General features: G+C 41.7%; 1 protein-coding gene across 1 annotated transcript in view; it reads left to right on the top strand.

The window, feature by feature from the left end:
* The first annotated feature begins 9415 nt into the window (after positions 1 to 9415).
* The window catches only part of gabra4 (gamma-aminobutyric acid type A receptor subunit alpha4), a 39353-nt gene continuing 22567 nt past the window's right edge, over positions 9416 to 26201 (top strand). Inside the window, exons 1-7 of the mRNA XM_044127412.1 lie at positions 9416 to 11541; positions 11716 to 11834; positions 15904 to 15971; positions 16769 to 16989; positions 18055 to 18137; positions 23860 to 24003; positions 24497 to 24649. Coding sequence (XP_043983347.1) covers positions 11453 to 11541; positions 11716 to 11834; positions 15904 to 15971; positions 16769 to 16989; positions 18055 to 18137; positions 23860 to 24003; positions 24497 to 24649 — 877 coding nt within the window. The 5' untranslated portion in view covers positions 9416 to 11452. The remainder of the gene's footprint in view (positions 11542 to 11715; positions 11835 to 15903; positions 15972 to 16768; positions 16990 to 18054; positions 18138 to 23859; positions 24004 to 24496; positions 24650 to 26201) is intronic.

Raw genomic sequence — 26201 nt, forward strand, 5'->3', positions numbered from 1 at the left:
ACACCCTACAGTTAGTATGAGGCATTTATGTTCTGATATCAGCTCACAACTGCAATTGCAGAGGTAAACATATCTGGTTTTCTATAATGTTTTAGTGCAATGCATCAAAACTGTTTGACAAAGCTGTATATTTGGACAGCTGAAATAACTTTTCCCCTCTAGTTTAAGCTCTTGTCTGATGTAGAGATTAGCAATCAAGATACTAAAACTCAAATAAATTGATATGGTCTTCCTATGGAGTGAGGAAAACATTGACGATAATGTTATCTTTGCAATACAATAACGTCACAGCTTCATTATTTCTTTAAGTCTCTGTCTTGTGCTTCTTCTGCAACTTCATTCTTTTAAGGGAGAAATTACTTTCTCTTCACAATTCTCCCAAACAAGTTATATTTATTCAGTTTTTAGCTAACAGTCCTGTCATGAATATTCAACATGCTAGCATTTTTTTGTAAAATGGACACAAAGATGTCAAGAATAGAGTACAATGATTGACTAAAACCTATAATTTCTGACAGTTCTTTTGTTACTTCTCCCTGGTCTTACCTTTCAGTATTTCTGCTGGAATGGCTGGGAGGCTATCTTAACTCCGACTTGTGAAAAATCATTCTCACTGCAGAATGAAAATTAGAAAAAGGCCTTTTCCAGATCGAAGGACAGAAACAGTTTCTGCTCTAAGGTGTTGCTGTTGTTGCCTGATGTTTTTTTTTTTTTCCTCTCCTTAGCAATTTGTAAGCACATATTATGTGTGCTAAAGAGTCTCATATCTCCAGATAAAGACAATTCTGCTTCTAGCAACTAAAAGCGACATCCTGGAGTTTGGAAAACCTTGCAGTACCTGAATGCTAGGGCTGGAAAATATGGCTGAAAAACGTAAAACAATAAAAGTGTAAATGTCCGTTCTGTTTATAAGTTGAATAGAGGTTGTTACCCATAATGTACACTAGGGGGTGCTGCAGCTTAGTTCGTGATGAGATGTGTCTTCATTAAAACCGGAAAACAAGAGATAGGAAGTTTTGCTAAGCGTCCTGTCGGTCAGTACCTTGGTTTCAGTACCCTACCCCGGACTAGAGGAAGAAGATGTTCTTCATCTTTGTGACTCTGGACTGTAACGCACATTCTACAGAATACAGGTCAAGGCTCCCTAGCAGCACAACACGGACTTTACGGGTTGTGCTGCTAGGGAGCACAACCCGTAAAGTCCGTTGCAGCCCTTAGACAGCGGAGCGAGGTAGCTACATGTTTAGAGCATCATGTTACTAATGAGTACCTTAGTAACATGATGTATTCATGTTACTAATAAAATAAAATATTTTATTTTTATTTTAAGTTTTCACGGTGTATTTGGTGCACTTCAGGAAAACTTTCTTAGGAAGTAAATGTGAATCTTCTGCATCCGTCGAAGCTGTCTGTGTTTCCTTGGGTTTGAGGCACTGCCATACAAAGCCTTTCATATCAATATTTCAATAATTATTGATTAGGTTTTTGTTTTAAATATCTGAAATACAGCCAAACTGGTGGTGTGACATTTAATATTTTATCCACAGATCTCACTCCACGCCATCTCTCATTTTTAAGCTGGCAAAACTTGAAACTGCAATTGGCGCGAGTTACTCAACACAACAGGGTGACCAAAAACCGAGTGAGTGAGTGAATGCCACTCATCTTGCTTAGCTTGAGGCCAGAAGTTGAGTAGCTAAAGCCTCATTTCCTACATCACCCAGAATTCTGTGTGGTGTTCAGTGAATATTCCATCAGGCTTGTTATCTATCGATATTGCGATATATATTGTTATTGATTAATTGTCCAGCCCTACTGAATGTCCAAGAATTAAAATTAAAACAGAGAAAATGTAAGTTTTTATTATATCCCAGAAGCAAAGAGACCACATCAACACCACCGCCCAGCACCTGAAGAAAGTGTTGCATCAGGGATGTAACGTTGAGGCTGCTTCTCTGTTGACAGAGTGTGAACGCGTTTGGCTGAAAGCAGAATCCACAGAGGAGACGCTGATTCAATGTAGTCCTGTTGCAGTCCTCACTTTCCCACACAATGTTCCACGAAAACCTCTGTCCCAGCATGAGCTTTCTGAAAAGAAAAGGGGAAAGAAGTAACACTTCATATACTGCAGGTCATGAGATATTAGAGCGTCTGAGCTAGTATTTCTTTTTATTTTAAATGCAGCTGATGGTGAGCTCTGATTTCATATGTTTTTTTTTTTCTGACCACAAACCAAATTCACAGCTGAGAAGAAGTGCAGATTTTAAAATTGCGTACAACTGGGACAGCCTCCAACATAGTTGCTCCAAGACTGTTCGATCCCCTGAACAGAAGCTTATGTTCAGTCATTTCAGCTCATCGAGGAATAAGGAATAATAGTAAAACTAGAACCAAGTAATCAAAACAACCTGACGATATCATCTGTATTCCAACACTGCTGCATCAAACGTCTAACACACACATAGCTAATTCTCCACAGAAGGCCGTATTCTGTGCTGTTGCATTGCTATACTGTCTAAATCTCAGACTGCGAAGTCAGATGAGCGTTTAACAACTGCCCCCCAAAACATCTGTGCACGCCTCTGATCTTTACTGTCAACTTTATTGATTTAAACATATCCCATTTGTGCAAACCCACAGATCAAACCCTTACACAAATGGACCGAGCGAACCAGTTGTTTCCGGGTCGGATTGTGGAACAAAGTAAGCCATAAAGGCCAGGTAGGGGGAAAGCGGCTCAGTCTGCGCTCTGAGTTACGATTGATGAGGCTCATTGTGGCAGTGCAGGAAGCTAATGAGTCAGAACCACGAGTCAAGCTGTTGGGAAATCACACCAGCACCAACACCCCCTCTAAAAAAAGACACAACTTGACACGGTCGACTCCGAACGAACGCAGCTGCAGAGACGACTGACGACCAAAACGAGACACCAGAGACAAGCTTCTGTTCTGCTGTAAATTATTTCTCCCCAAGACGAATTTCCGTCCGCTCGCCTGAAAATGACTAATTATCAAAAAAAAAAAAAAAATGTATATATGTCTTCAGCACTTCATACAGAAAATAATGGAAGGAGTAGGTTTTAAAAATAGAGCTGTGATTGTAAAAGATGGGCTTCAGAAAAGAAACACGTTGACAGTGCTTAAGATGTTTCTGTCAGCTTTCTCGCTGCATCAGATCAGCAACTTGACTTAAGGCTGTCTCTTCCCAGTCGTACCTTTTGGCTTTCAATGCATCCCAGCATTATATAATATAAACATCAGCAGTGACACTGTTTTGTTGGAACTCGGAAGTACAAGTTTCAAGTAGTCCCAATATCCTGGGTTGGGTAGGATTCTCAATATATCTGCAGTAGAAGAAGTAGGGCGTATTGATCCAAAAAATATCAATACATGATTGTATCAGATTGATACTACCCTCCTAATATCAATACTTTAGGTTCAGATCCCATCTTTGAATTTTATTTCATTTTTATATTTGCATTGTTTCTCAACTCTACCAAAAAAAAAAAAGGTTTGCCTTGTTCTCAAAAACTCTTTTTTTTTTTAAATGCACATAAATCATGTTAAAGTTATCAACGTATTTTGTAGACACCTATAGACGTTATTCAAATTCTGTCTTGGGTTTAAATAAAAGTAATTCAAAGGAAAAAACACAAAAACAAATAGGTCAGAAGTTTGACTATATATCAAACTTTAATATCAGTATCTGTATTACTAATACCGATACTGATATTGCTATTGCATATTTTGGATTGATACCGAAATATGCAGTTTTCCACACCTCTAATTTGCAGGAACCTGTAAACCAACTTGTCCAGTTTTCAGCTACGAATGAAAACTGGCAATTACTGGGATTTCATTCAACAGACCAACACAAATTACTGTATTTTTCGGACTATAAGGCGTACATAAAATCCCTATATTTGCAAAAAAAAATCAACAATGTACCTTGTATTACGGTGCACCTTATGTGTGAACAGTGTACCATATGTTTTATTACAACTTTGGCGAGCGGCGTAGCCACTCCCCTTGATTGTTGAAACCTGGTCAGAAACTTGTTTTGGGGCGGCGAACCACTTTTCCTGATGCGTACGGCACTTCTGGTGACGAGAGGGATCGGGGCTTGCTTGATGCCGCTATCGCCCAACAGTTAGATTCCGAAGACGAAGAATTTGATGGATTCGTAGAAGATGAATGATTGAAAAAGTGAGTGTACTTTTTTGTGTAATATTGACAGTTATTGTTAACGATTTGAATAAAGTCTGACCTATCCGACTATTTTGTTTTTTAGTTTCCTGTGAAAACCGCAAAAAAGAAGAAAGAAAAACTGGAGTCAAGCTACTGATTCAGAACTTTTTGACACGTTTTATGTTGCTGAAAGTCCTCTATCTGCTGGATAAACGTGTCTAAAGGCTCCATCTTTAGACACATCCACCTCTGGCTTTGCGTAGCTCTGAATGTGGATGAGTTATGTTTTCAGACGTTTGTACCTCTGCTTTTCACTGCGTTTTGTTTCTTAACCAGCAGCGTTTCTGTGTCGCTCCGTGGCAGATCGGTTTCTGCAATAGCCACCGTAAGTGAACTTTCAAAATTGCTTTGCTGTACAATCCATCAAAGGTATGTTTATTTCCACCGACACTGGGTCTCCTTGAACCGGACGGTGCATAGAATATCTAGCAGCTTTTTTTAAATTTTTTTTTAAACATAGTTAAGTAAGCTTGAGCTGGGCAGCTTGGACCTTTATCTCAGGGATCTGAATGCTGTTTGGTTCGACTGACCCTGGGTGTCTGACCCCTGTGTGGAGGTGGCGTTTGATTCAGAGAGAGTCTCCCCTCAGGGTTGAACAGTATAAAAGGCAAACCTTTCTCTGACATGAACATATATAAAAATAACTAGATGTTTCAGTCTTCCACCTTCACACACAAAAAAATATTGACATAAAATCTTTCCTTAAGGCATGGCAACCATCAACCTTCCCTTTGTGATACTGGATAATTCCTGCTTATTTTTTATATATTTTTTTGAGTCATTTATGGAAAGAGACCATAAAGAAAGGAAAGTCACCGGATTGTGACTCCGACTCTCCAGATCCTTAACTATCCTCTGAAAAGATGACTTCAAGCTGGATCTTCAAACGCGTAAAGTGTCCTCACATCACAGCGCATTCGTAAAAGAGCAGCCTGCCGTCTCATGCCAGGTGAGAAGGGCTTTCGCCATCGACAGTGAAGATGCTCCGATCCAAATTAAAAGTGCTAAACCATTATCCACTTGTGAATCTGAGTGATTAGGTGTCATTTACGCTCCGCAGGGCCCCCTCATCTCTTTCAGTCAGCCCACCCACCCATTATATTAGCGTACTTGACAATACTTGAGTGCTCTCTTTCCTCTTCCTAGACTTTTTCTCCTAGTTCGTTGCCCTCTGAAAGTTTAGGTCTTGGATGATGGGCGACTGAAAGTCACAAGTAGGGGCTTGTGTCCAAATCCAAACTTTTTATCTTTTTTTTTTTTTTCCACGTTAATGCAGAAAATATCCCCCGTTTCATTATTACCCCCAAAGTTCCAAAACCTTGTTTTCTCTGACATCCCAGCTTCTAAGTATAGGCGGTTTGGCCTATTTAATATGACTGTAGCTTACTTATGGGGACTGTACTTCTTTTTCTGCTTAAGGGAGAGAGCATTGCGTTGCTCTCTCTACCTGTTTTAGGCAGGACTAACTCACCTCTGTTGTGTCCTGTGTGTGTGAGCTGAAATGGAGGATGTGTGTGTATGCGTGTGTGTGTGTGTGTGTATGTGTATGAGAAGGGGGAGGTCTACGTTACATAAGCCTTCAAGTCAGCATTGGAGGTGCAATCAAAGAGTCTAATTGATGTGTATGCATTTTAGTGGGAAGAGCTGCTGTATTACGGAACAATGGGGCTGTTGTCACTCAGCGTCATTGTTAAGTCTATATTTGTAAGGGCCACGCAAGCAAATATAGACTTAAAAGAAGAATGGGGCTTTTTGAGTGTGGAAAACAAAGCAAAAAAATTTAAAAAAATATATAAATGAGCGCAGCTAAAGTGGGTGGTGGTTACTGTTTGTTCTGATTGGAAAACATGAGATTTAACAGGACTGTTGAAATTTCTTCTGGCGGGGATGGCGAGTCCACCTGGACGGGTCATAGCGCCAACATGGAAATTAGCAAGAGAAACATTGATGTTACCAGTCAACTCAAATAAATCGCTTAAAATCAAGTGATCCCTTTTTTACTTCCAACCAAACAAACTTCTTAACCCTTCTGCAGTTTTTATCGTGAAGAAATGCATATAATTTCTCTTTATTTTGGGGTGGGGGGACGGGAAGTCCCTCTTTGCTTAGTCTAGGAAAATACTTATTTGTCAATTCTCAGCAATAGGAGTGCAAAATATGTCAATTTTGTTAGCCGTGTATAACTGAATTGGCTCTAGTCAATTTCATAGCAAAATTCATAGTTTGTTCTGAATTTAAAATGAAGGTAGGTTAAGACATGTGCGGTACTAAATGTATGATGAATAATTTGTGTTGTAAGAAAATTTATCATAATTCTAATGAGATTTAATATTTTTCAGTAGCATTTTAGTCATTAAAAAATTTAACAGTCTGAAAATAAATTTCTGACTTACAGAGGTCAGACAATTTTTGGCAGGATTAATGCTGTCATTTTTACTTTCATTTTCAAGCATTCAGCATCCAGAAGTGAGGGAATTTTCATCAGCACAGTAGAATGAGATAATTAGCGCTTTAAATTGCTGCTTTCAAAAAGTTGTTCAAAAGATTGATTTATTTAAGAACAAATCATGTGTTTTTTCTGGCAAATATCCCAGTTCAAACAGATTTAACCTGACAAAAGGGCCTCATTTGAATCCATAAATGAATTTATTGATGATGGCTGTATATACTGCAATATAAATACCACACTGCAGTAATAGTGCACTTCTTAACTGTGTCTGTTGTCCTCCCTCTGTAACTATTTATACTTAAAGCAGGTATGCTAAGTAAAGTTTTTTTTTTTTTAAATGTTAGCAATGAAGTTTGAATCTATTTTTAACTGTGTATCCAATGAAAGCAGAATTGTTGCACCTTGTTCCTGTAGAATATGCACATTTTCCATTCCTTTCTGAGAAAAAAGTAGAAATGTTTTCTAGATCTAAACCACATAAACACACATCACTGAGACAGAAGACTACCACAACTGTTGTGAGCAGCATTTTTATTTTTAATTTTTTGGGTAAACACAGACGGAAATGAGGCGATTACACATTTATAGAGCGGTTCTCTGGATGATTTGGATATTTCTGCAGGGGAGGTGGCCGGTGGGAGATGGAAGAAGAGGCGTAAATGTTGGTGGGAGAGCGTTTGCCCTGCAGCACGTGTTGTGTCGGTGCTCTTTTTGTGCACATGCCCTTATGCCAGTGTTCTTCTCATGAATAAATCTCTAAACACTCCAGCGTTGCTTCCAATCACACGCGGAAATAAAGTTCCTCTGTGAACGTAAAAGGAACAAAGCCCAAATCAGTTGCATGAATTCAGACAAAAACGGAGGGATGTTTTGAAACCAAGGGAGAAAATGTAAATACTGTCTATTCAGTGGCATAAACTGATTTGACTTTAAATTGCAAAACGAAACTATTACGTTGAGTCATTTCTCGTTAGTCTCTAGAGTCAAAAGTGAACAAAACGTGGTCCTTTTCAGTGTGGTGCAGGGAATTTCTTTGACAGAAAGCATGTTTCTGCTCTGCTCCACAGCAGCAGCCGGGGGCCGCCCACCAGCAGCAGCAGCTGCAGCCACCACACTTTAACTGAGCCGTTCTGCTGAGCCACGACAATCGCAACGGAAACTGGATGACACCGATAACCTGAGTGTCATTGACACACCGCGTACCCCAGAGGACAAACTTGATCTGTCACTATGGCAACCGTGCCATCATTTTTGATCCTCCTGGACATTAGTCGTGGGATTTTTACATCAGTGGTGCATAAAAATGTCAACATTAAAATACTGTAAAGGAACGTTGAAGCCTAGAAACAGCTACTTTGTTTGGCCTTTTGAAGAAACAATGACATTTATATTGATCAAACCGTGTTATATCGTTGGAGGGCAGAGCATAGACCTCCAAGCCACCAGGGGGCATCCAAGAACACCAGAAAGATCAAATTGACATTTTATCCATAACACCTCATGTAATAGAGAGCTAAACTTTCAATATTTGATGCATAAAATCCTAAATGATGAATCATTGCAATCATATTGCAAATATTGCAATATGTATTTTGAAACGTAATAAACGGCCAATGTCTTTATTTCAAAGGTGACTTTTAGCATTCTCTGAAACGTCATTGATGGATTGTGGTAAACTGAAGGAAGACGGTAAGACAGTTATTTACTTCTAAGGATTTAGCAGAACCTCCCCTATGCTGGGTTAGCATTGAAGAAGTTTCTACAGTGCAGTACGGACAGCAAACTGTGGATTTTACTGTGTTTGCTCTGGCTGAAGGAGATGCATTTGTGGTCAGATTGAGACTCCTCAGGGGTTGCCATTGTGAACCCTTATCTTTGGGTGCAAGACAAAGGCATTCAAAGCCAGCTCCCTTTAGATCTGCTCCCCAAATCCCCTCACCTTTTTCTGCTTCCATTTTGCAAGCACACACAGGAGCTCGGAGAGATGCAAAAACTAGATTATCATCGCAGTCTATGTGCACTGCAGGGCATGCAGCTTACAATAGCAGAGGATTCTGTACAAGCCCGCCTCACGACGGAGTCGCACAATCACTGAAATGCAATTAAAGGACCTCTAAAAACTCCTCAGCGTGTGACAGGCACCGAACGTGTCTTCGGGCCACGAGCGTCGACGCCGAGGAACGCCGGGAACGGGAAATTTTAAACGCCAGCCAGAAGCCACGAGGAAAAGGTCAAGAGGCATAATAAGGCCGGAGCGTCGTTTCTTAAATCTGCGTGACATTTTCAGGCGTTCGACGGCGGTTCAGTCGATGCGTGACAGCAGCCTTGTTGTGCGGTCTGCCGCAAGAGCCTCGCTTAAAAGAGCAAACGGTAATCAGACGCCCAAAAAGATGAGAAACAAACAAAAAGAAAGATTCCCTCGGACGAACGCCAGCCCCCACAAGGAGCGCGTGCATTACTCATCCCCCACAGAGCCGCCTTGCCCTGGTGTATTGTGGGAGGACTGGGGGTGGGTGGCTGTGCAGGAGATTGAGAGCTGCCTTGCAAGAGTTGCATGACTTCAGCTCGCATAAAAGATACTGTATCTACATAATGCTTCCTCATTTTCCCCCTCAAAAACAACACGCACACGAAAAACCTCTCGTGTGTGTGTGTGTGTGTGTGTGTGTGTGCCTTTCTTACACTTTCAAACTCATCAGGAAAGCCAGTGTGGTGGAATCCAGACATCTTGATTCACCCGCGTTTCACCTTCAGAGACACACACGCACTCACCCCTACACACACACACACACAAAAGGTAGCACACACGAAGAGTGAAGGTCTTGTTCTTGTCCCAGGTGCAGAGAAATCTGTGAAGCAGCATGTGGCTTGTCCCAGTTCCTCTACAGTACCTGTGTGCGGACGCGCGCGCGCAACTGCGTATTGCGACAAGACTGACCCATTTGAATCCTGATACAGGCGCTCGCCGATGCGTTGCCTGAAACTAGTTCAACATGTAGGTTAAGCTGCAGCTGGCGCTTCCGCATGGCAGAGAGTGGTGGGCGCCAGGTGGGCACTGGCTGGCAGAGAGGTCAAAGAGCACGGTGGAATTGTTGGCGTGTATTTGCAACTATAAATTTAATGCCAAAAAAGAAAAATACATTTGCTGTAGTCTGCAGAAATATAGGGAGGAAGGAAAGAAGGGGTGGTGGCGCCATCAAAGAGGTGAACGGGTGGGGAGTGGACACCCACTTGAATTTGTTGTCTTGACGATATTGTTCAAGACAGGAAATGACAGTCTTCTGTAAGCTGCAACCTTGAATATGCTTGATAATTTTTTCATCCATCTCAGCTTTTATGTTACATGTTAAATGTACTGTATTGGCAAAGCGCTTTATCAAGTCCAGAGGACTCCAAAGCGTCTCACGTTGCATTCGGAGGTGAGGCTGGCCGGTGCCCCCTTGGGCCTCTGACAACCACCAGCAGGCAGGGTGGGTCAGGTGTCTTACCCAAAGAGCGGGGGCTCGAAGTGGTGACCCACTGATTACCGGACTGTATTCAGTGCGGTATTATGCAGAATCAACTTTTTGATTTTGATCAATGTTTACATGATGGCAAAAAAATCACCTGGAGCGTTGCTTTGATTCTTTCATGCATGTTTGAGAAATCCTTTGATCTCCATGGCAACCAAGCTTCCCCTCAACAGAGCAGCTCTCTCAGGCGACTCCCCCACTCAGCTCCTTCAGACTAGCCGGCAGCAATTGGCAAGCACCTGGTGGGACTGCTGAGCTCATTTCCTCTCAGTACAGTGCTGGTGAAAACGTTGTTAAACGGTTAATAGAGGAGCCATGTTGTGATGACTTCCTGAAGGCGGAGCTTGAGAAAGAGCAGGAGCTTCTTAAAGAGACAGAAGCCCAATTTCTAGACACCAAATCATAAAGTCACATTTCTCTTAAGTAATATTAAGCATATAAACTGCTTTCTCAGAAAAAGTGAAGGTAAGACAGTTAGTGGCAGTATGTGGATGGAAAACATAACACTGGCCCTTTAAGGCAGACGACTGAAGTTGGGGTTTATAGGCAGCCTCAGTCCAGAAGAATATGCAAATAAAAAAATCTGCCTCTTCATGAGTGAAACTGGTATTGAGATTCACAGCTTCCTGACAAGAGCTAAATGAGTATTTCACCGTCGTTTTAAAAATATCACCAGCTCTTAATTCTTCCACAGGACTTTTGCTCCATCACTGATTTTGGTAGATAGCGCCTCAAATTTATCAGTGCCCCCCAACCCCCACCTCCACAAATGTGGCTAAACTTTCTGGAGGCGCCCCTGGGAGCGGGGTCAGGGAGGCTGGAGCTTAGAGAAGAGGAGAGGTGGGGAGTGGGGGGAGTCCTTCTCAGAAATGTGCCAGGGTTTTAATGTGTGAGAGGGAAAGGAGAAAACAGGCAGGGATGGAGAGAAGAGAGGGAATGAGAGAAAGAAGGTGAGACATTGGGAAGGATCCGGACAGGAGGTGACCGCCCGGTGTTGTAGGGTGAAAGTGTGTGTGGGTGCGTGTGTATGCGTGCGTGTGTGTGGGTGTGTGAGACTGTGTTGCGCTTGTGGCGGAGAGACCGCAGAGAGAAATCCACACAACTTCCAGCATCCTCCCTGCGCCGCTGCGCTGCGCCGCTGCCGCTGCCGCCACCGCCGCGTCTTTCCCCCCAGTCTCTTCTACCGGGACACAGGCGGCTTGGCGCGGTGAGATGTGAAGAGGCTTGAAGTATGGCATGCGAGGATGCTGTTCGCAAAGAAGAAGGAGATGGTGACGGCGACGCGACCCGCGTTCATTCGGACCCTGGTCTACTTTTTCTGTTTGACGACTTGGTGAGTGCGGTGCCGAAACCCCCCCCCCCCCCCAAAAAAAAAAAAAACAAAACAAAAAACAAATAAGTAAATAAAGAAAGAAAAAAGAAAACGTGACGGATCGGATTAGTTCACACCTGAAAGTTCAGGGTTTTTTATTTTTATTTTTTAATTTATTTTATATTTTTCTCGTAGTGCGAAAACAATCTCCGGACAAGCAAGGAAGGATGAGAGGATTTACCCGGAGAATTTTACTCGGATTTTGGACCGACTCCTGGACGGCTACGACAACAGGCTGCGACCTGGATTCGGAGGTATTCAGAGGAGGAGCGCAATTTTTGCGCACCGCAGAACGAGCATCACACAATTCACAGCACTTTGGCGTCACTTTGGAAATTAAATTATCGGCTTTAATGAAAAGATTGAAAACGAAAATGATGTCACTGTTTGCCGAAGAACCACTTAAAACATCTTCTCTCTAAGGAGGCGTAGAAGTACAAACAATTTGAGCCCTAAAAGGTCAAAATTATTATCCAACACCCAGCTTTAGCGTCTCCTTCTTAACTTTTTTCTTCTTTTTTTTTCACTACATTAGGAAAAAAAAATCGCATAAACTTTTTTTTGCGCAGGACCGACCCGAGGTTGTCCGCGGCCCTGAGCTCCAGCTTTGTCCTTCAGCTGTTCTGCATTCAGTTTGTTTCTGTGGTCAGAGCTCAGAATGACGTCACACCCGAGTTGAGTGGGTTGTTGAGATTCAGAAAACCAGCGGGAGTTGGCTGGGTTTGGTGTGAATGTCCAGGTTCAGGAAAAGATGGCAGAAAGTTTAAGGTATAAACAATTTGTTTTGTTCAGTGTCTGTAAATTAAAGGAACCTCTTTCCGAGAAGCAAACAACAAAACTCGTTAAATTGAAATCTGACAGCTGGCATATTTTCAAATTTAAAAAAAAAGTTTTACTTCGTAGGTAAAAGATTATGAGGATAAAATTTCAAATATGAATAGAGAGGAAAATACTGTGGCAACGTCTTCTAAATATTAGGGAACACGTCAGACATTGTTTAGACAAAAAAAAAAAGAAAAAAATAGAGAATCAGTTTTTCTCTTGAAATATTCATCATATTGTCACGATAAGCAAAAAATCAATTAATTGCACAACAAATAAAAACGAATTCAATAATTTTCCCTTTTATCGTTTATTGTTCTTCATTTTTCTCTCTTTCTACCAAAAACCGGGTGACGAAAGTCTTCAGTCTGGTGCTTTGGTCTCAACTAGCCATTTGTTTGAAGGACAGTTTTGTTTGCAGAGACTTCATTTTATTTGTTGTTCTCGTTTGATATTTAAAATGTCCTCCAGTTCCAGTGTTACATGTTCATTAGAAGTGAAAGCTTTATTGAGCTTTGAGAATCTGTTCTTACAATATTATCCCATTGTGAAACTTGAAAAAGTGGTCTCAAAACAGTGATATTATCGTTTATCGTAATAACTTCTGGGAAACAATATATCACCCTGTAAAATTTGCTATTGTGACAGGAGTACTGGTGTTTAAAACTTGTAGCAGCTCTTTGTTTTGGTCAGCAGGGGGCCTGAACTAATTGCACTTTTTCTCCAACCAAACAATTTTACAGAATAGTGAAAATTTGTTGAATGTACTCCCCGAAGGCTCTGTCCAAATCCTTAGGATGAACGACCAAGAAAAAGGGTTTAAAACGCCAAAGTGTGAAGTAAGCAGAAAAATAAATCAAATTCTAGTCACTTCATTTGATCTTAACGCCCTCAGAGCCTCTGAAGATCCATGGAGTTCATGTCAACACTGTGGCTCTGCGCCCAGCAGGGCAACTGTTTACTCTGGACTCCACTGGTCTCGCCTTTTACTGGAGGACTGGCAAAAAAAGAAATCTCTTCTCAACAGCGAGACTTAAGCTAGTTATCGATGCAGAAACGCAATGCGTGGCAGTAAACCGACTCTCCACATCGTTGTGAAACTTGGAAGTGGCAGCATTGTGCTGTGCATTGATACTTTTCTTTAGCAGACATAGAAAAAGAGATGATGGGAAGCAGAGAGGAACTAAATAGAGAGCAAGATGTTGGAAGCAGCACTAAACTAAGACTAGTCTAGAGGTGGGCATTTATCGAATCGTTTATCATTTATCGTGATAAATTTCTTATCGCAACAAGTTTTTGATTTATCGCTGTCACAATAAATTCTAATTGATCATGTTTAAAAACCATTTAAAAACCACTAGAAACTGTGCTATTTTTCTCCAAACTAGAATCAACCAATCAGAGCCAGGAGGCGGGACTTAGCGCTGTCAATCACCATCACAACTCCCCCCACAACCGCTCTCCTTTGCTCTCTGCTACAGTGCAGCAACCAGTGACGTGCGGTGAGGTTCATAGCTGGTGAGGCACTGACGTCATCAGAATCAGATTTGCAAATAGATGCATAGATTGACAGCAGTTTACAGGTTATGTTTCACTTCTGCATCCTTACACATACAAACTGTAGCTCACAAAACACACATATTATCTCCTGCTTCGATTGAAAGTCCACTTGAGAAAACTTTTTTAGTGTTGTAATGTAGTCATCCATGTCGAAAGTCGGGATAAGCGAGAGGAAAAAATCACTATCTCTATTATAATCTATCGCTGCACTTGACTTGCTTCCCGAATCGTTTAGCCTAGCTCGCTGTCACTTACTCGGCAGTTGAGGAGTGAACAAGACGAACGTCTGGGATCTTGAGCGCCCCCTGCCATGAGGCAAGAGAACTGCCTGCCTCACCTCGAACCTGTTCTCTGCCGTTTATAATCGCTCATTACACGAAACACGTTACACAAACACAGTTGGTGACAAAAAGCACTGTACATTATATACATAAGCTAAATTATTGGAAATAAGTTCACATATTAAATTAGTTTAAACCATTTTATTGACGCCGTACAGCAACATGCTCTCTCCGCTTAGCAGCCAGGCAGAACCAGGGTTGTGAGGCAGAGCTCGCTGCTGCCTCACCGCATCGCTTCCAAGCATTTGAATGGGAAAATAAGAAAATTCAGCGATTTTTAACAAATAAAAATCGAAATTGGTGAAGCTACATGAAAAATAAATATTTTTTAGTACAAACCACCGGATGAATATAACAATTTAAATTACTTTATGATTATATATTTTCTTTCTTTCCATGACGGCTGGTGAGGCACTGCCTCACCTGCCTCCCCTGACCGCACGTCACTGGCAGCAACAATTGTCTATCGTGAATGCTAAGAACAGTTAGCGTAAGCTAAGGATAAGCAGTGAGTTGTTTCTCCGCCATTAGCACATTTAGCAGCGCATTCACAGGGATGATTTGAGGCACTGAGATTCTCCTCCTGGCACTGACTGGTTGGTTTTGGTTGGAGTGGTGCATTTCTTCAGATGGCAATATCATGTCAGGAAGGATGTGGAGGAGAGCGATGTTTTCACTGATGTCCTGTGTCATAACATACTGTTACAACATAGTGATAGCTTGTTAGAAGTTACATACTGCAGTTTTAAAGGCAGCCAAAGCAACCCTGCTTTACTTCCTAAATATTAACTATTGGGAAACAAACAAAAAAATATCAAATGCAGTTAGCAGGAAATGCAAAGAATTACAATCAATTTATTCGATTTTAAGACGCTCATAGGCAGATGAAGCCTGAGGAAATCCTCCATTCAGGACAGAGGAAGTCTTCATGTCAACAACATCGTGCTTCTATGCTCCATCTCTCTAACTCGCATCGCAAGATGAGCACTGTAGGTAAGGCGCTGGTTTATAAACTCATAACACGACGCCTGCTGAAACGCCGTCTTGCTCTTCGTACGTCCAGTGTGACGGGTTTGCCTTTAAAACGAGCGGCCCCGGTGCCATGTGCATATGACAGAGGGCAGTTACATAATCCCCTGTACGTTTCAGGACAAATGTGTAATGCTCGGTTCAAGAGGTAAAAAGTATGGATTTGGTTTTCATGCATGATGTCTGCTGAATATTCATGTTGGGAAGCAGCGAAAACTGGTTGACTGCGCAAAGCGGCCTGTCAACGGGAATGTCCGCGCGCAGGCGCACGCTTACAGCTCGCCTTCTCACTGGGACTCCACATCCGTTCAATGAAGGGGGAAAAAATCAAACAGGATTATGTTTTTTTTTATGTTTTTTTTTTTTTTTACATCTTCTAAGCTATTTTCTCCATTGCATTATGCAGAGTACTACACAGCTCCAGAAGAGATGAGCTACTGCAAGTCTCCTAGATTTTATTCTGAGGAGCAGTAGACCTCAAAACAGCTTACAACACCTATTTGGATAAGATAACTTTCTGAGAAAATGTCAATGAATGTGATTTCTGTGGTGTGTTTAATTGACCCGACAGGTCCTGTGACAGAGGTGAAAACTGACATTTATGTGACGAGCTTTGGGCCAGTCTCAGACGTTGAAATGGTACGTAGCTAAACTCTTCTCATGTTGAATTCTGTTCTTACTTTTACGCAACTTTTTGCGCTATCAGATTGCAATTCAACATATGTCACAAATTTATGTTAACACAATATCACTGTGCGCAGTATGCATATGGTAAAGAAATCTAATCGGTTAGCTAATCAGCCCAGGTCTTTTGTTCAGCATTCAATCTCCCCAGTACTTAAGCACCTCAACCTCAGTCACTCCTCGCCTGTTCCTTTCATCTACTCCTGCCACTTCCTCCAACCTGTGTTCCCCCCTCTTGTTTCCCTGCTGGTTTATGTTTTTTGGCTTGGCTCCTTGTGATTTTTGTACTCCTTTTTCATTATCTTTTCATTAACATGCTAGCACAGCTAGAATGTCACGTCGTTTTTTTTCCTGTGTGTCTGCCTGTTAGGGAAAGTACCTCTAACAAAGCTTTTGTGTTTGCTTTGTCGGATAAAGAGCTCTCATTTTTTAAAGTTGTGTTGTGTATCACCCATGAAAGCGAATTTTAAAACCTCCACCGAAGGTTTTAAATTTTGACAGAAGTGTGACAATTTAGAAAAATGTGAATGGATCAGTTTGACAAAAGCATGTTAGATAACATCGAAACATCGATTATTTTGACAACCCTTTTCTTAAATAATACTGTTATTCACCAATTTTATCACACATCATGTTTTTTAAATGTTGTGCAGCCGTAGCACTGCATTATTTGGGTGTTCAACCAAAGCATTACTGCATTTGATATTTTGTAGAATCCATGTTTTTTGTAATGTCTGTTTTCCCTCCATTAGGAATACACTATGGATGTATTCTTTCGGCAGACCTGGGTTGATCGGAGGTTGATGTACGAGGGTCCAGTGGAGATACTGAGACTCAACAATCTGATGGTGACCAAGGTCTGGACACCGGACACTTTCTTCAGGAACGGCAAGCGGTCGGTCGCCCACAACATGACCGCGCCCAACAAGCTCTTCCGCATCATGAAGAACGGCACCATCCTTTACACCATGAGGTAAAAAGCAAACCTCTTAACTGTGCCTCCATCTTACCAACAGCCTGCTGCTTTGCATCTAATTCCATAACCTTCAAAAATGTTGGCTTGTGATTACGTTGCAAACACTTCACATATTACACATTTCCATATTTCTGTATTTTTTTTAATCTTTTTTTTTTTTTTTGCTAGAAAAGATGACAGACTGTGTTTGCTATAAAGTAATAAAAGGGATCTAGTGTGGAATCCAACCAAGGTTCTCAGTGTAAACAGCAGAAAGCTGCTCAGAGGGGGTGCAGATGCCAAACGTTTTACGCCTTTTTCAACTCAGAGCAACGTGGGCCAAAGTAGGAAATTAACAAGCTAAAAGCTTCCCTTGATTTGTGTACCCTTCAGCAGTGTCTTCCTGGCACAGGAAGACACTGGAAGATGCAATTTTATATTTTGTAGATTTGTTCTAAAGAAGTATGTTTTTTTTTTCTTTTTGCAGAAACTGTAAATGCAGACACTGTAAAAAAATAAAACAAAAAAAAAAGTTTCCTCTACTATCAAAAGTAACTTACAGTATCCAGAGGATCTAAAAATGAGAGTTTCACTCAGGTACTGCTGATTAAATGTGTTTAAATAATCTCTATGTTAGGAAGGGTTTTGGTAATCTGCTGCTCTGCAGGTGTTTAGTAAAGGAGGAATATTGTGTAAAATGAACATTTTTGAGCTTGACATCATGTCACAATATTATTCCCCCATCGTAAGCGTGCCTAGAGTGTTGCATTGATTCTTTCATGCGTGTTTGAGGAAGCTTAGAATCTCCCATAGCAACCATTCTGGAGCGCCTAAATGAGTTCTCCTGAAACAAAACCCAAAACCAAAGCTATTGCTTCTAAAGGGGGAATGATGGGGTGTAGCTTATACTTTCATTGCATTGACAATAATGATAAAAATAATAATTAAAAAAAGCTTTTTGATTAACAGTGTCAAATACATTTAGAAATTCAACCCATTCTGCTTTTTAGATCCTGTCTGTTCTGCTGCAGACAGAGCCATGTAAAATTCATCTTGGTCCCAGCTTTAACCATTCTCCTTCAGGTTGACCATTAACGCCGAGTGTCCCATGAAGCTGGTGGATTTCCCCATGGACGGACATGCCTGCCCCCTCAAGTTTGGAAGCTGTGAGTGCCTTGGTGCTTGTTTGCGTTTACCTGATGAAATAATGTGCAATGTGTCTTCCAAACACCGAGCAGCAACAGAAAAAAAACCCGGCAAAAACCTCGTTGTGAAAGCAGGCAGATGATTGCTGGCTGGGCTTGTGCTGAAATATGAACGTTTAATAATCGTTTTAGCTCCTGCTGAGAGACTTTTCCAGACACGTCTCTCAGTGTATCTGCTACTACAGCTACTGTATGCTTCACAGATTTATTTGGTTCACTGTTTTGGGGAGTGTATTATTGAGTATTTAATGTTAACATGCAGGATCACAACAAAATGTCAGGCAAGCTTAAGATATTATTTAATGAGCAATTATATTTGACTGAGACCAATCGACGTGTTGGCCTGTCATTATAAATTTAAATCGACAAACTGTCCCAGTATTTATAGTGATAAACGATAATATTGTTGTCTTGAGGCTATTTTCAAGTAATGTATTGGGAATGGCATTATAATGGAAGTTCGCCCTCTCAAAGGTCAATAAACTTTACTTTATTAAGACACTTCAACTGGAAGGCATTTTAGTCATCTGAAAGTGAAACACGACAACCAAAAGCAAAAAATAAAACGGAAACTTCCAAACAAAACCATAAATAAAACAGAGTATGAGCTCTCATTTTAACAAATATTAACCACCAAAATGGAAATTATTGAGCTCGTTTTAATATATTTTGCGATTAATTTATTAATCGCTTACTGCATCAGTCAGCCTGGGAGTGAGATCTGGACTCAGGCTAGTTCAACGGGTCACTTTGTCAGCTGTCTTTTAAGTTTGCTGCAAACAAAGTAAGACAGAACTTCTGCAAATGTAACACTATTTTTCAAACACTGATGTCACAAAGTGGGATTATTATGTATTTAAAGAGGTTTATGTCATGTTATAAAGTCATTCCCTCATTAAACACATGCCTGGATTGTTGTTTTGATTCATTCATTCATGCATGTTTGAGAAATCCTTTAGTCTCGTTTGGGAACGCCTTAGCGCTTGCTCTTCCGCTCAGCTAGCGGCAGCAGCAATTAGCAAACACTGGTGGAACTGAGCGCGTTACACAAACTACAGCTCTACTAAGATTGGTTCGTAAACGGCATCAGTGGCATAGAGAAGCACTGTTGTGATAAAGTGCTGAAGTGTTGGAAAGGGTAGGAAGTTCTTAAAGAGACAGACACCCAATTTCAAGTTGTCAGATAAAGCTGTCTATCGTTTAAGATACGACTTAAACGAAACAGCAAGTTTGGTTTAAGTTGTTTTTGAAATAGAATTTTGTTAACAACTGAAGGTGACAGTTTCTTCATTGTGCTATAAAATAGCACAATGTGTCCGGAAAATACATAATACCTCCCTTTAAGCTACACATTGACAAGTCCTATGTTCACAGGCTAACACTGAGAAGCATGAGGATATTTTAGTACCTTGCAATGATATTTATGTCCCTCCAACATCTTCACATTTTCTCACTTTACATTCACAAAAATGCGAAGTGTTTAGGGGTAATTTAAGTAATTAGGTAGGGTAGGTGAAAACAAACGCTACTACAAACGCTACAAAATCACAATGGAGTACAGTGGTGGCAGCATCATGTTATTATAAATGGACACATAGAAAGCTTGAGTTGAAGTTGGGGATCAACCCTGAACATACAGTCAGAGCCACAACGAGACGATTCAGATGTTCAAAAAACAACATTTTATTGGCTCTAGTGGCCTTTATTTGACAGTGAATTGACAGGGAAGTGGGTAATGAGAGAAGGGGGAAGACAGGCGGCAAAGGTCACTAGGCCGGGAATTGAACCTACGACGACCACATCGAGGTCTAAGTATGTGGGTTGTGCTTAACCCTTACGCCACCACAGCACCCCAAATAGACGATTGTTTGACATATTTTGAAAACCAGACATAATTTCCCTTCTAGTTTGCAATTATTAATTCTATCTCTGTTGTAAAAATTGGGGTTGTACCAATAAATTGGCCCAGATTTTCTTGATTTTGGGAGATCGATGATCGCCTGATACTTGCCTGATAAAGCCGACCTTTTCGCTGATCTTGCCTACCTCTGCAAAAATCTACAAATCAAACACTGTCCTCTTTTGCTCTGCTGTGAGAGAAGTTCGACTGTTAGCCTCACAGTTAGCAATTAGTTGACAATAGTCACCCCACAGTTGTCAACTTAGCAACTTTCTTGCTGTATCTCCCAATTGGTATTGGGCAAAATCGGAGGGGTCAGGCTTGTTAAACATCGGCTGGGAAACTGCCACTGGTGCACCCTTGATAAAAACATTTAAGTCTTTAAGTGGAAAAGCGACAAAACGTGGAAAAGTTCAAGTCGGGAAAGTCGCATGACTTCATTTCTTGGACTCTGTGCTGAAAAAGGATTTGCTGAGGAGCCAAACGCGAGGCGACCGAGCACCGTAACCACAGGACGCCATGTTTCGTTCTTTGTTGCGAGCGACGAAGCCCTAACTCAGCATCCGAGCCTCGTGGTCGGTAGAAACAACGGAAACAAAGACGCGTTTTGCGCGGAGCGGCTCCGCCTTATCAGTCGAGTGCACCGATGTGAAGATTACGACCGACAAGACACGAGAGAAAGGAGACGCATTTACGCCCGCCGTCAATTACCCGGTGCGGTGACATTGCGGAGGACATACTCCCCTCTCCTCAGTTCTCGTCGTCCCCCTCTCCTCGCCCGCTCCTCCCGCTCTGCTGCCGCCTGCCTCCGGTGAGGAGGAGGAAGCGACCGTGAATCTGCAGAGGCCCCGAGCAGAGGAAAGGTCAGGGTCCCTTCCTCTGCCTCGGGATGGCACAGACCTATGCAGCTATTTTCCATAGCCGCTGTATGTGAGCTCCTTTTCTCGCTGTCTGCCTCTCCTTCACTTTTTCCTCCATCATCCTACATCTCTCTCTGTACCATCTCCCCTGCCCCCCAACCCTTCCCTCTCTCTTCCCCGTCTTATTTTCTGCTTCTCCATCTGGGCTTGTGTGCACAGGCACGGCGTTCCACTCCATGACACACCAGAGTCATTTCATTTGGCAGAACAGTTGGTGTCCCACCGATGTGGGGTCCCACCGGGAGTGGCAGGCAAAGACAACTGCTTTTTAGCTGTGCGCGCACAGACCGGTCAGCCTCGCCCGTATGCGAGAGAAGAAAAAAACGAGATGAGGAGGAGCGCAACAAGAGCAAATAAGAAAACCTCCATATTCGCACCGAGGCAGGTGCATCCATTTAGAATAGCCTAAAGCCTCTATTCCAAGCATCTCTTTCTATTAATTTCAGGGCGCCTTCGCATCCTTAGAAAGTTTAAAAATCATGTGTCTAAAATTAAAGCCTTAAAATGTCTTTAAACTCATTTTAAAATGTAGCACATTAATTACAGGTATTTTTCTTTTTTTTTTTGTCGTGGACAAACTAATCTCATATATTCTAGTTTATTTTTCTCGCAGGACTTTTCTTTTAGGCAAATGTCGGAGTCGCACACACATCTTCGCTGCCTTCTTTGAGGCAGATCACTCTACCACTAACTAGCTGCTAATATACCCCTGCTAGCTAGGGTGACCAGATTTGGGTTTCTGAAAAGGTGGACACTTTTTTTTGTTGGCGGCGGCGGCAAAAAAAAAAAAATTATTGTGTCTCGTTACTGACCTTATACTGCTTAACAGCATGGAAAGCAGAGCTTCCTTCTGCTGCAGTAACGGCTGCACTGTCTGACTTTGTCACAAAGAAATCTGAGACTTTAGTTTAGCCGAAGAGCTTTCGCCTCTGGCTGCTTTCGCGTGTTCAGTGTGCTTTGCTGAATTCACGTGCACTTGCAGGTCGTTGGCACCTTTATTTGCCACACATTAGTGCCTACCTTACACGTCAAACTCTCTGCCTCATAGGGATCACGACCTTGACGAAAGCACGAGAATCTTTTCTTTAATTCCTCCGTAAACGTACACTGTCGTTTAGGCATTTTTGCCGTAGAATCGGCGGACACACATGTACTATAGCCTGTCACACAAGATTTAAATAGTCTACCGGCCGGTGTACAAGTCAACTCACCTATCTTTACTTTTCCCACATAATGCAACGTGATTGGATTTGGGGAGAAGGGCGTGACTAATTTGCCATACAAAGAAACCTGGAATGGAGTAGTGGAACGGAGTGGCAATGTAATCACAATGCACTGTAAGCTATGTAATGTGTTTTGAGGCAGTTGACCAAAATCCCGGACGATTTTTAAATTCCCCCCGGACATTTTTTTAGGTCTGAAAAGTAGGACATGTCCGGGAAAAAGAGGACGTCTGGTCACCCTAACTTAGCTAGCTGACTAACTTTTTTGTCTGTCGTTGGGAGACAGTTGAGACGACCACTGCCTAGCTGCTGATATACCCCTGCTGCCCAGCTAGCTAGCTTTTATGCATCCATCATTGGAAGGTAGATAAGACCACTGCTAACTAGCTGCTAAGCTACCCTTGCTAGCTGGCTAGCTAGCCTTTTTGTATCTTTTGTGGCTTCCCCTCTTTAAGGAGCGTTCCAGTGAAAAATAAATGCTTGGAAAACATTGAGATACACTTGAAGGCCCTTAAGTGGATGTTGCATAATTAATTTAAAGTTTGATAGGAAATATTGATGATTACTTATAAGTATACAATACGAAATTAAACAACAACACATACAGTTGATATCTAATACAACCAATTTGTTTGATATACAACCCATTTTTACCGATAGTCTAAGCAGTTAGAAATCTACATTTTCAGGCTCAGAGATAAATTTGACTTTGTAAATTGGCGCCTGCAAAAGGCGGAGGACCAGCTCACGGTCTGTGACACACGCAGAGTAGACTGGCACCGGCTACACAGAGCTGATAGGGAGGGAGAACCAAATGGGAAAGTGAAAAGAGCTTGTGAGGATTTATTTTAGAGTCACCAGTCAGGCGTTTCCTGCACTGCAAAAACACAAAATCCTACCGAGTGCTTCTGGTCGAGTTTCTGGAGCAAATCTCTGAAGACCAAACTAAGTTCTAAGTAAGCTTCTTTTGAGTCAATAAATCTTTAGTATTGATCTTTAGTATAGTTCCAGTGGCAGATTATGTCTCTCATAACATGGAAAAAACCCCGCCATGTTCTAAGTAAAATAATATACCAGTGGAAATTTTACTCTTTCATCAATATTAAAGATTTATTGACTCAAATCAAGCTCATATATCTTTCTGTAAAGTTAGTTTTGTCTTATTTCAAGTGTGCTAAGATGCAGCAGAAACTAGACCAAAAATACCTGGTAAGATTTTGTGTTTTTACAGGGCAGCCGACAGATTTGAAGGTTTGTATAAAATGCAGTCTACCAATTTCGATTTTAAGTCATAAGGATTTTTATTACGGAGGATTAGACACTTAAAATGGACATCCTCAGTTTCTTTGTTTATTTTTTATTATCACAGAGGGCAGAAAGCACACAGGAAGAGCAAGCTACGGTTTGGAAATGACAGAGAAATGTTTGAATGTTTGGAATCAAGGTGGAAAAAGCAGCACACATTTAAATGTGACACTTGTAAAAAAAAAAAAAATTAATTTAAAAAAAGAAAACTTAGCAGTAATCTAGCTGTGGCGCCAGAGGCTTAAAAGCAGACAGCTGGAACTTTCTCTCTCTCTTTTTTTTTCTTTCTTTCTATTTTTTTTTACGTCTCATTCGTTCCCCCTGTCTGTCTTCAGACGCCTATCCCAAAACGGAGATGATCTACACTTGGACCAAAGGGCCTCAGCATTCGGTGGAGGTCCCTCCCGAGTCCTCCAGCCTCGTCCAGTATGATCTCATCGGCCAGACGGTTTCCAGCGAGACCATTAAATCAATCACAGGTGAGCCGCAGATGTCCTGTCAGCGTTTGTATTTATTTATTTATTTTTGCTTCAAATAAGGGCAGCTGTTTCTTTTTATTTTGTTTTTTTAACCCTCCACACCCTCAACTCATTTTGCATACAATGAAAACAAAAGAGTTTCTAAATTCCCCCACACAGCGTTGTGTATGTACGTAATGTTTGGATGCGGCTCCGCCGGCGATATCGGAGGGACTTTTGGAGCCTTGACACTTGCACAGACACGACAGTCTGTCAGCTGAAGCCTGACTAGCACGCAGCAGCAGCCTCATGAAGTAAACATCACGGATTGAGTCATTTCACAGGCCAACTGGTTCACCCGAAAAGCTGATGGATCCAAAAACAGATTTTATTTATTTATTATCCTGGCTTGTGTTTTGCCGGACGGATGACGGATTTGACTGGGAGTAGACGGGAGATGTAACGACGGCCGTCTTTCACTGATTGTTCGCCGATTGGTTTTCTGTTGATCCAGGTGAATATGTGGTGATGACGGTCTACTTCCACTTGAAGCGGAAGATGGGCTACTTCATGATTCAGACCTACATCCCCTGCATAATGACAGTGATCCTCTCTCAAGTGTCCTTCTGGATAAACAAGGAGTCGGTCCCGGCGCGGACCGTTTTTGGTACGTAACGCGCCTTTTAGCCACCGCTTTTGTTGTCCTGCATAGGGGGAAAATGTAGGTGTAGCAGATATAAAGTTTCACAGGAAAAGTGAAAATAAATGAACAAATAACAACACACTGTATGAGAGAATAACGGAAAAATCTGCGCAGCCTTTAGAAATAGGCGTATCGGACATTTTATGTGCGCTGAACTCGTTTTTATTCCAATCAATTTTAAAATTAATACACTCAGAAATCAGGTATCATAAAAATATTTTTATGTCCTGCCATCAACTGAACAATCAACAAAGTTCATTTTACTCAAACATACAACTATAGAGAGTAAAATTCATGGAAACTGATCATTTTAAATGCTCTTGTTTTTTTCCAGAGCGGTATTTTTTACATATCATATCGACGACGTCCAAATTGACTGCATTCCTTTCTGTTTTCTTCGCTGATGTAAGCTGCTCTCATATTCACATTTGTTAAGTTTTTGTAGTCAGAGAGCAAAATTTTGCAGAGAGAGAGTAAGAGAAATGGGGAAAAACATCCAACAAGAGTCTGAAGGTTTGGAGAATCCAACCTCAAACTGCTGCGTCGATAGAGTTTGCATGGTTCATCCAAAGAAACGTTTGGATGCAGATGTCTCATCCAACTTAAAGCGGCGGCAATTGGGATTCATCCGTAAACGTTTGGCTGTCGTCCACGAAAGGCACTCTAGGACTCAGCCTGAGGTCACTTTTCTCTTCAGAAGCCCTTACACGTCGCTGTAACCAATATATATTTAACACGCTTGTTTGCTGAGTAAAAAGATATTGCGTGACCCTAAGTGGAAGCGTGTGTTGGTTGTTGCGTGGTTTAATAAAGCCCCGGGGGATTAGGGCCGCTTTCCTGCAGTCGTCAACATATATGTCAGTGCCTCTGCTTCCGTTCCCCCAAAGCGTTCAGCGTGACGGAGCATCACAGCGGCGTCATCCAAGGCTCTGAGTGCGGCAGAGGGGTCGGAGTGGGGTTTCTGCTGCTGTTGTTTTAGGTGTTTTGAACGTGTGCATGTGTTCGTTTGGGATGAACGGGTGGCCGGCGTTCAGATCCGTCCCCGTCCGCCCTGCACCTGCAGTGTGTTTCTACTCCCTGTCTCAGTGACTTTAGCCTCAGTGACCCGTTTCCAGGACGGGGAAAGTTTCATCAAGAGGAGAAACGGGAGGCAGCAGCTTCTTGTGTTGTTCACGGTCTGTCACGTTACAACCACAGACCTCAATGCATTTTCCTGGGATTTTGTGCGACAGACTGACATAAAGTTGCACATAACTGCAATGTGGATGAAAAAAATGATCCTCACACGTTTTCACAAGTGAAATACAAAGGGCGGCGTCCATTTTTAATCAGCTACCTTTAAACATCTAAACACTGAAAATATCTACGCACCTTTTTTCACAAAGTAACTGATGCTGTCAGATTGGATGGATGGCAACTAGGGCTGCAACTAACGATTATTTTAGTTATCGATTAATCGATTATTCTGGCGATTAATCAATTGAATTGGAATTTTTCATTTAACCCTTTTTTCCCA

The sequence above is a fragment of the Gambusia affinis genome, linkage group LG09, assembly GCF_019740435.1.
Source record: "Gambusia affinis linkage group LG09, SWU_Gaff_1.0, whole genome shotgun sequence".
Lineage (NCBI taxonomy): Eukaryota > Metazoa > Chordata > Actinopteri > Cyprinodontiformes > Poeciliidae > Gambusia > Gambusia affinis.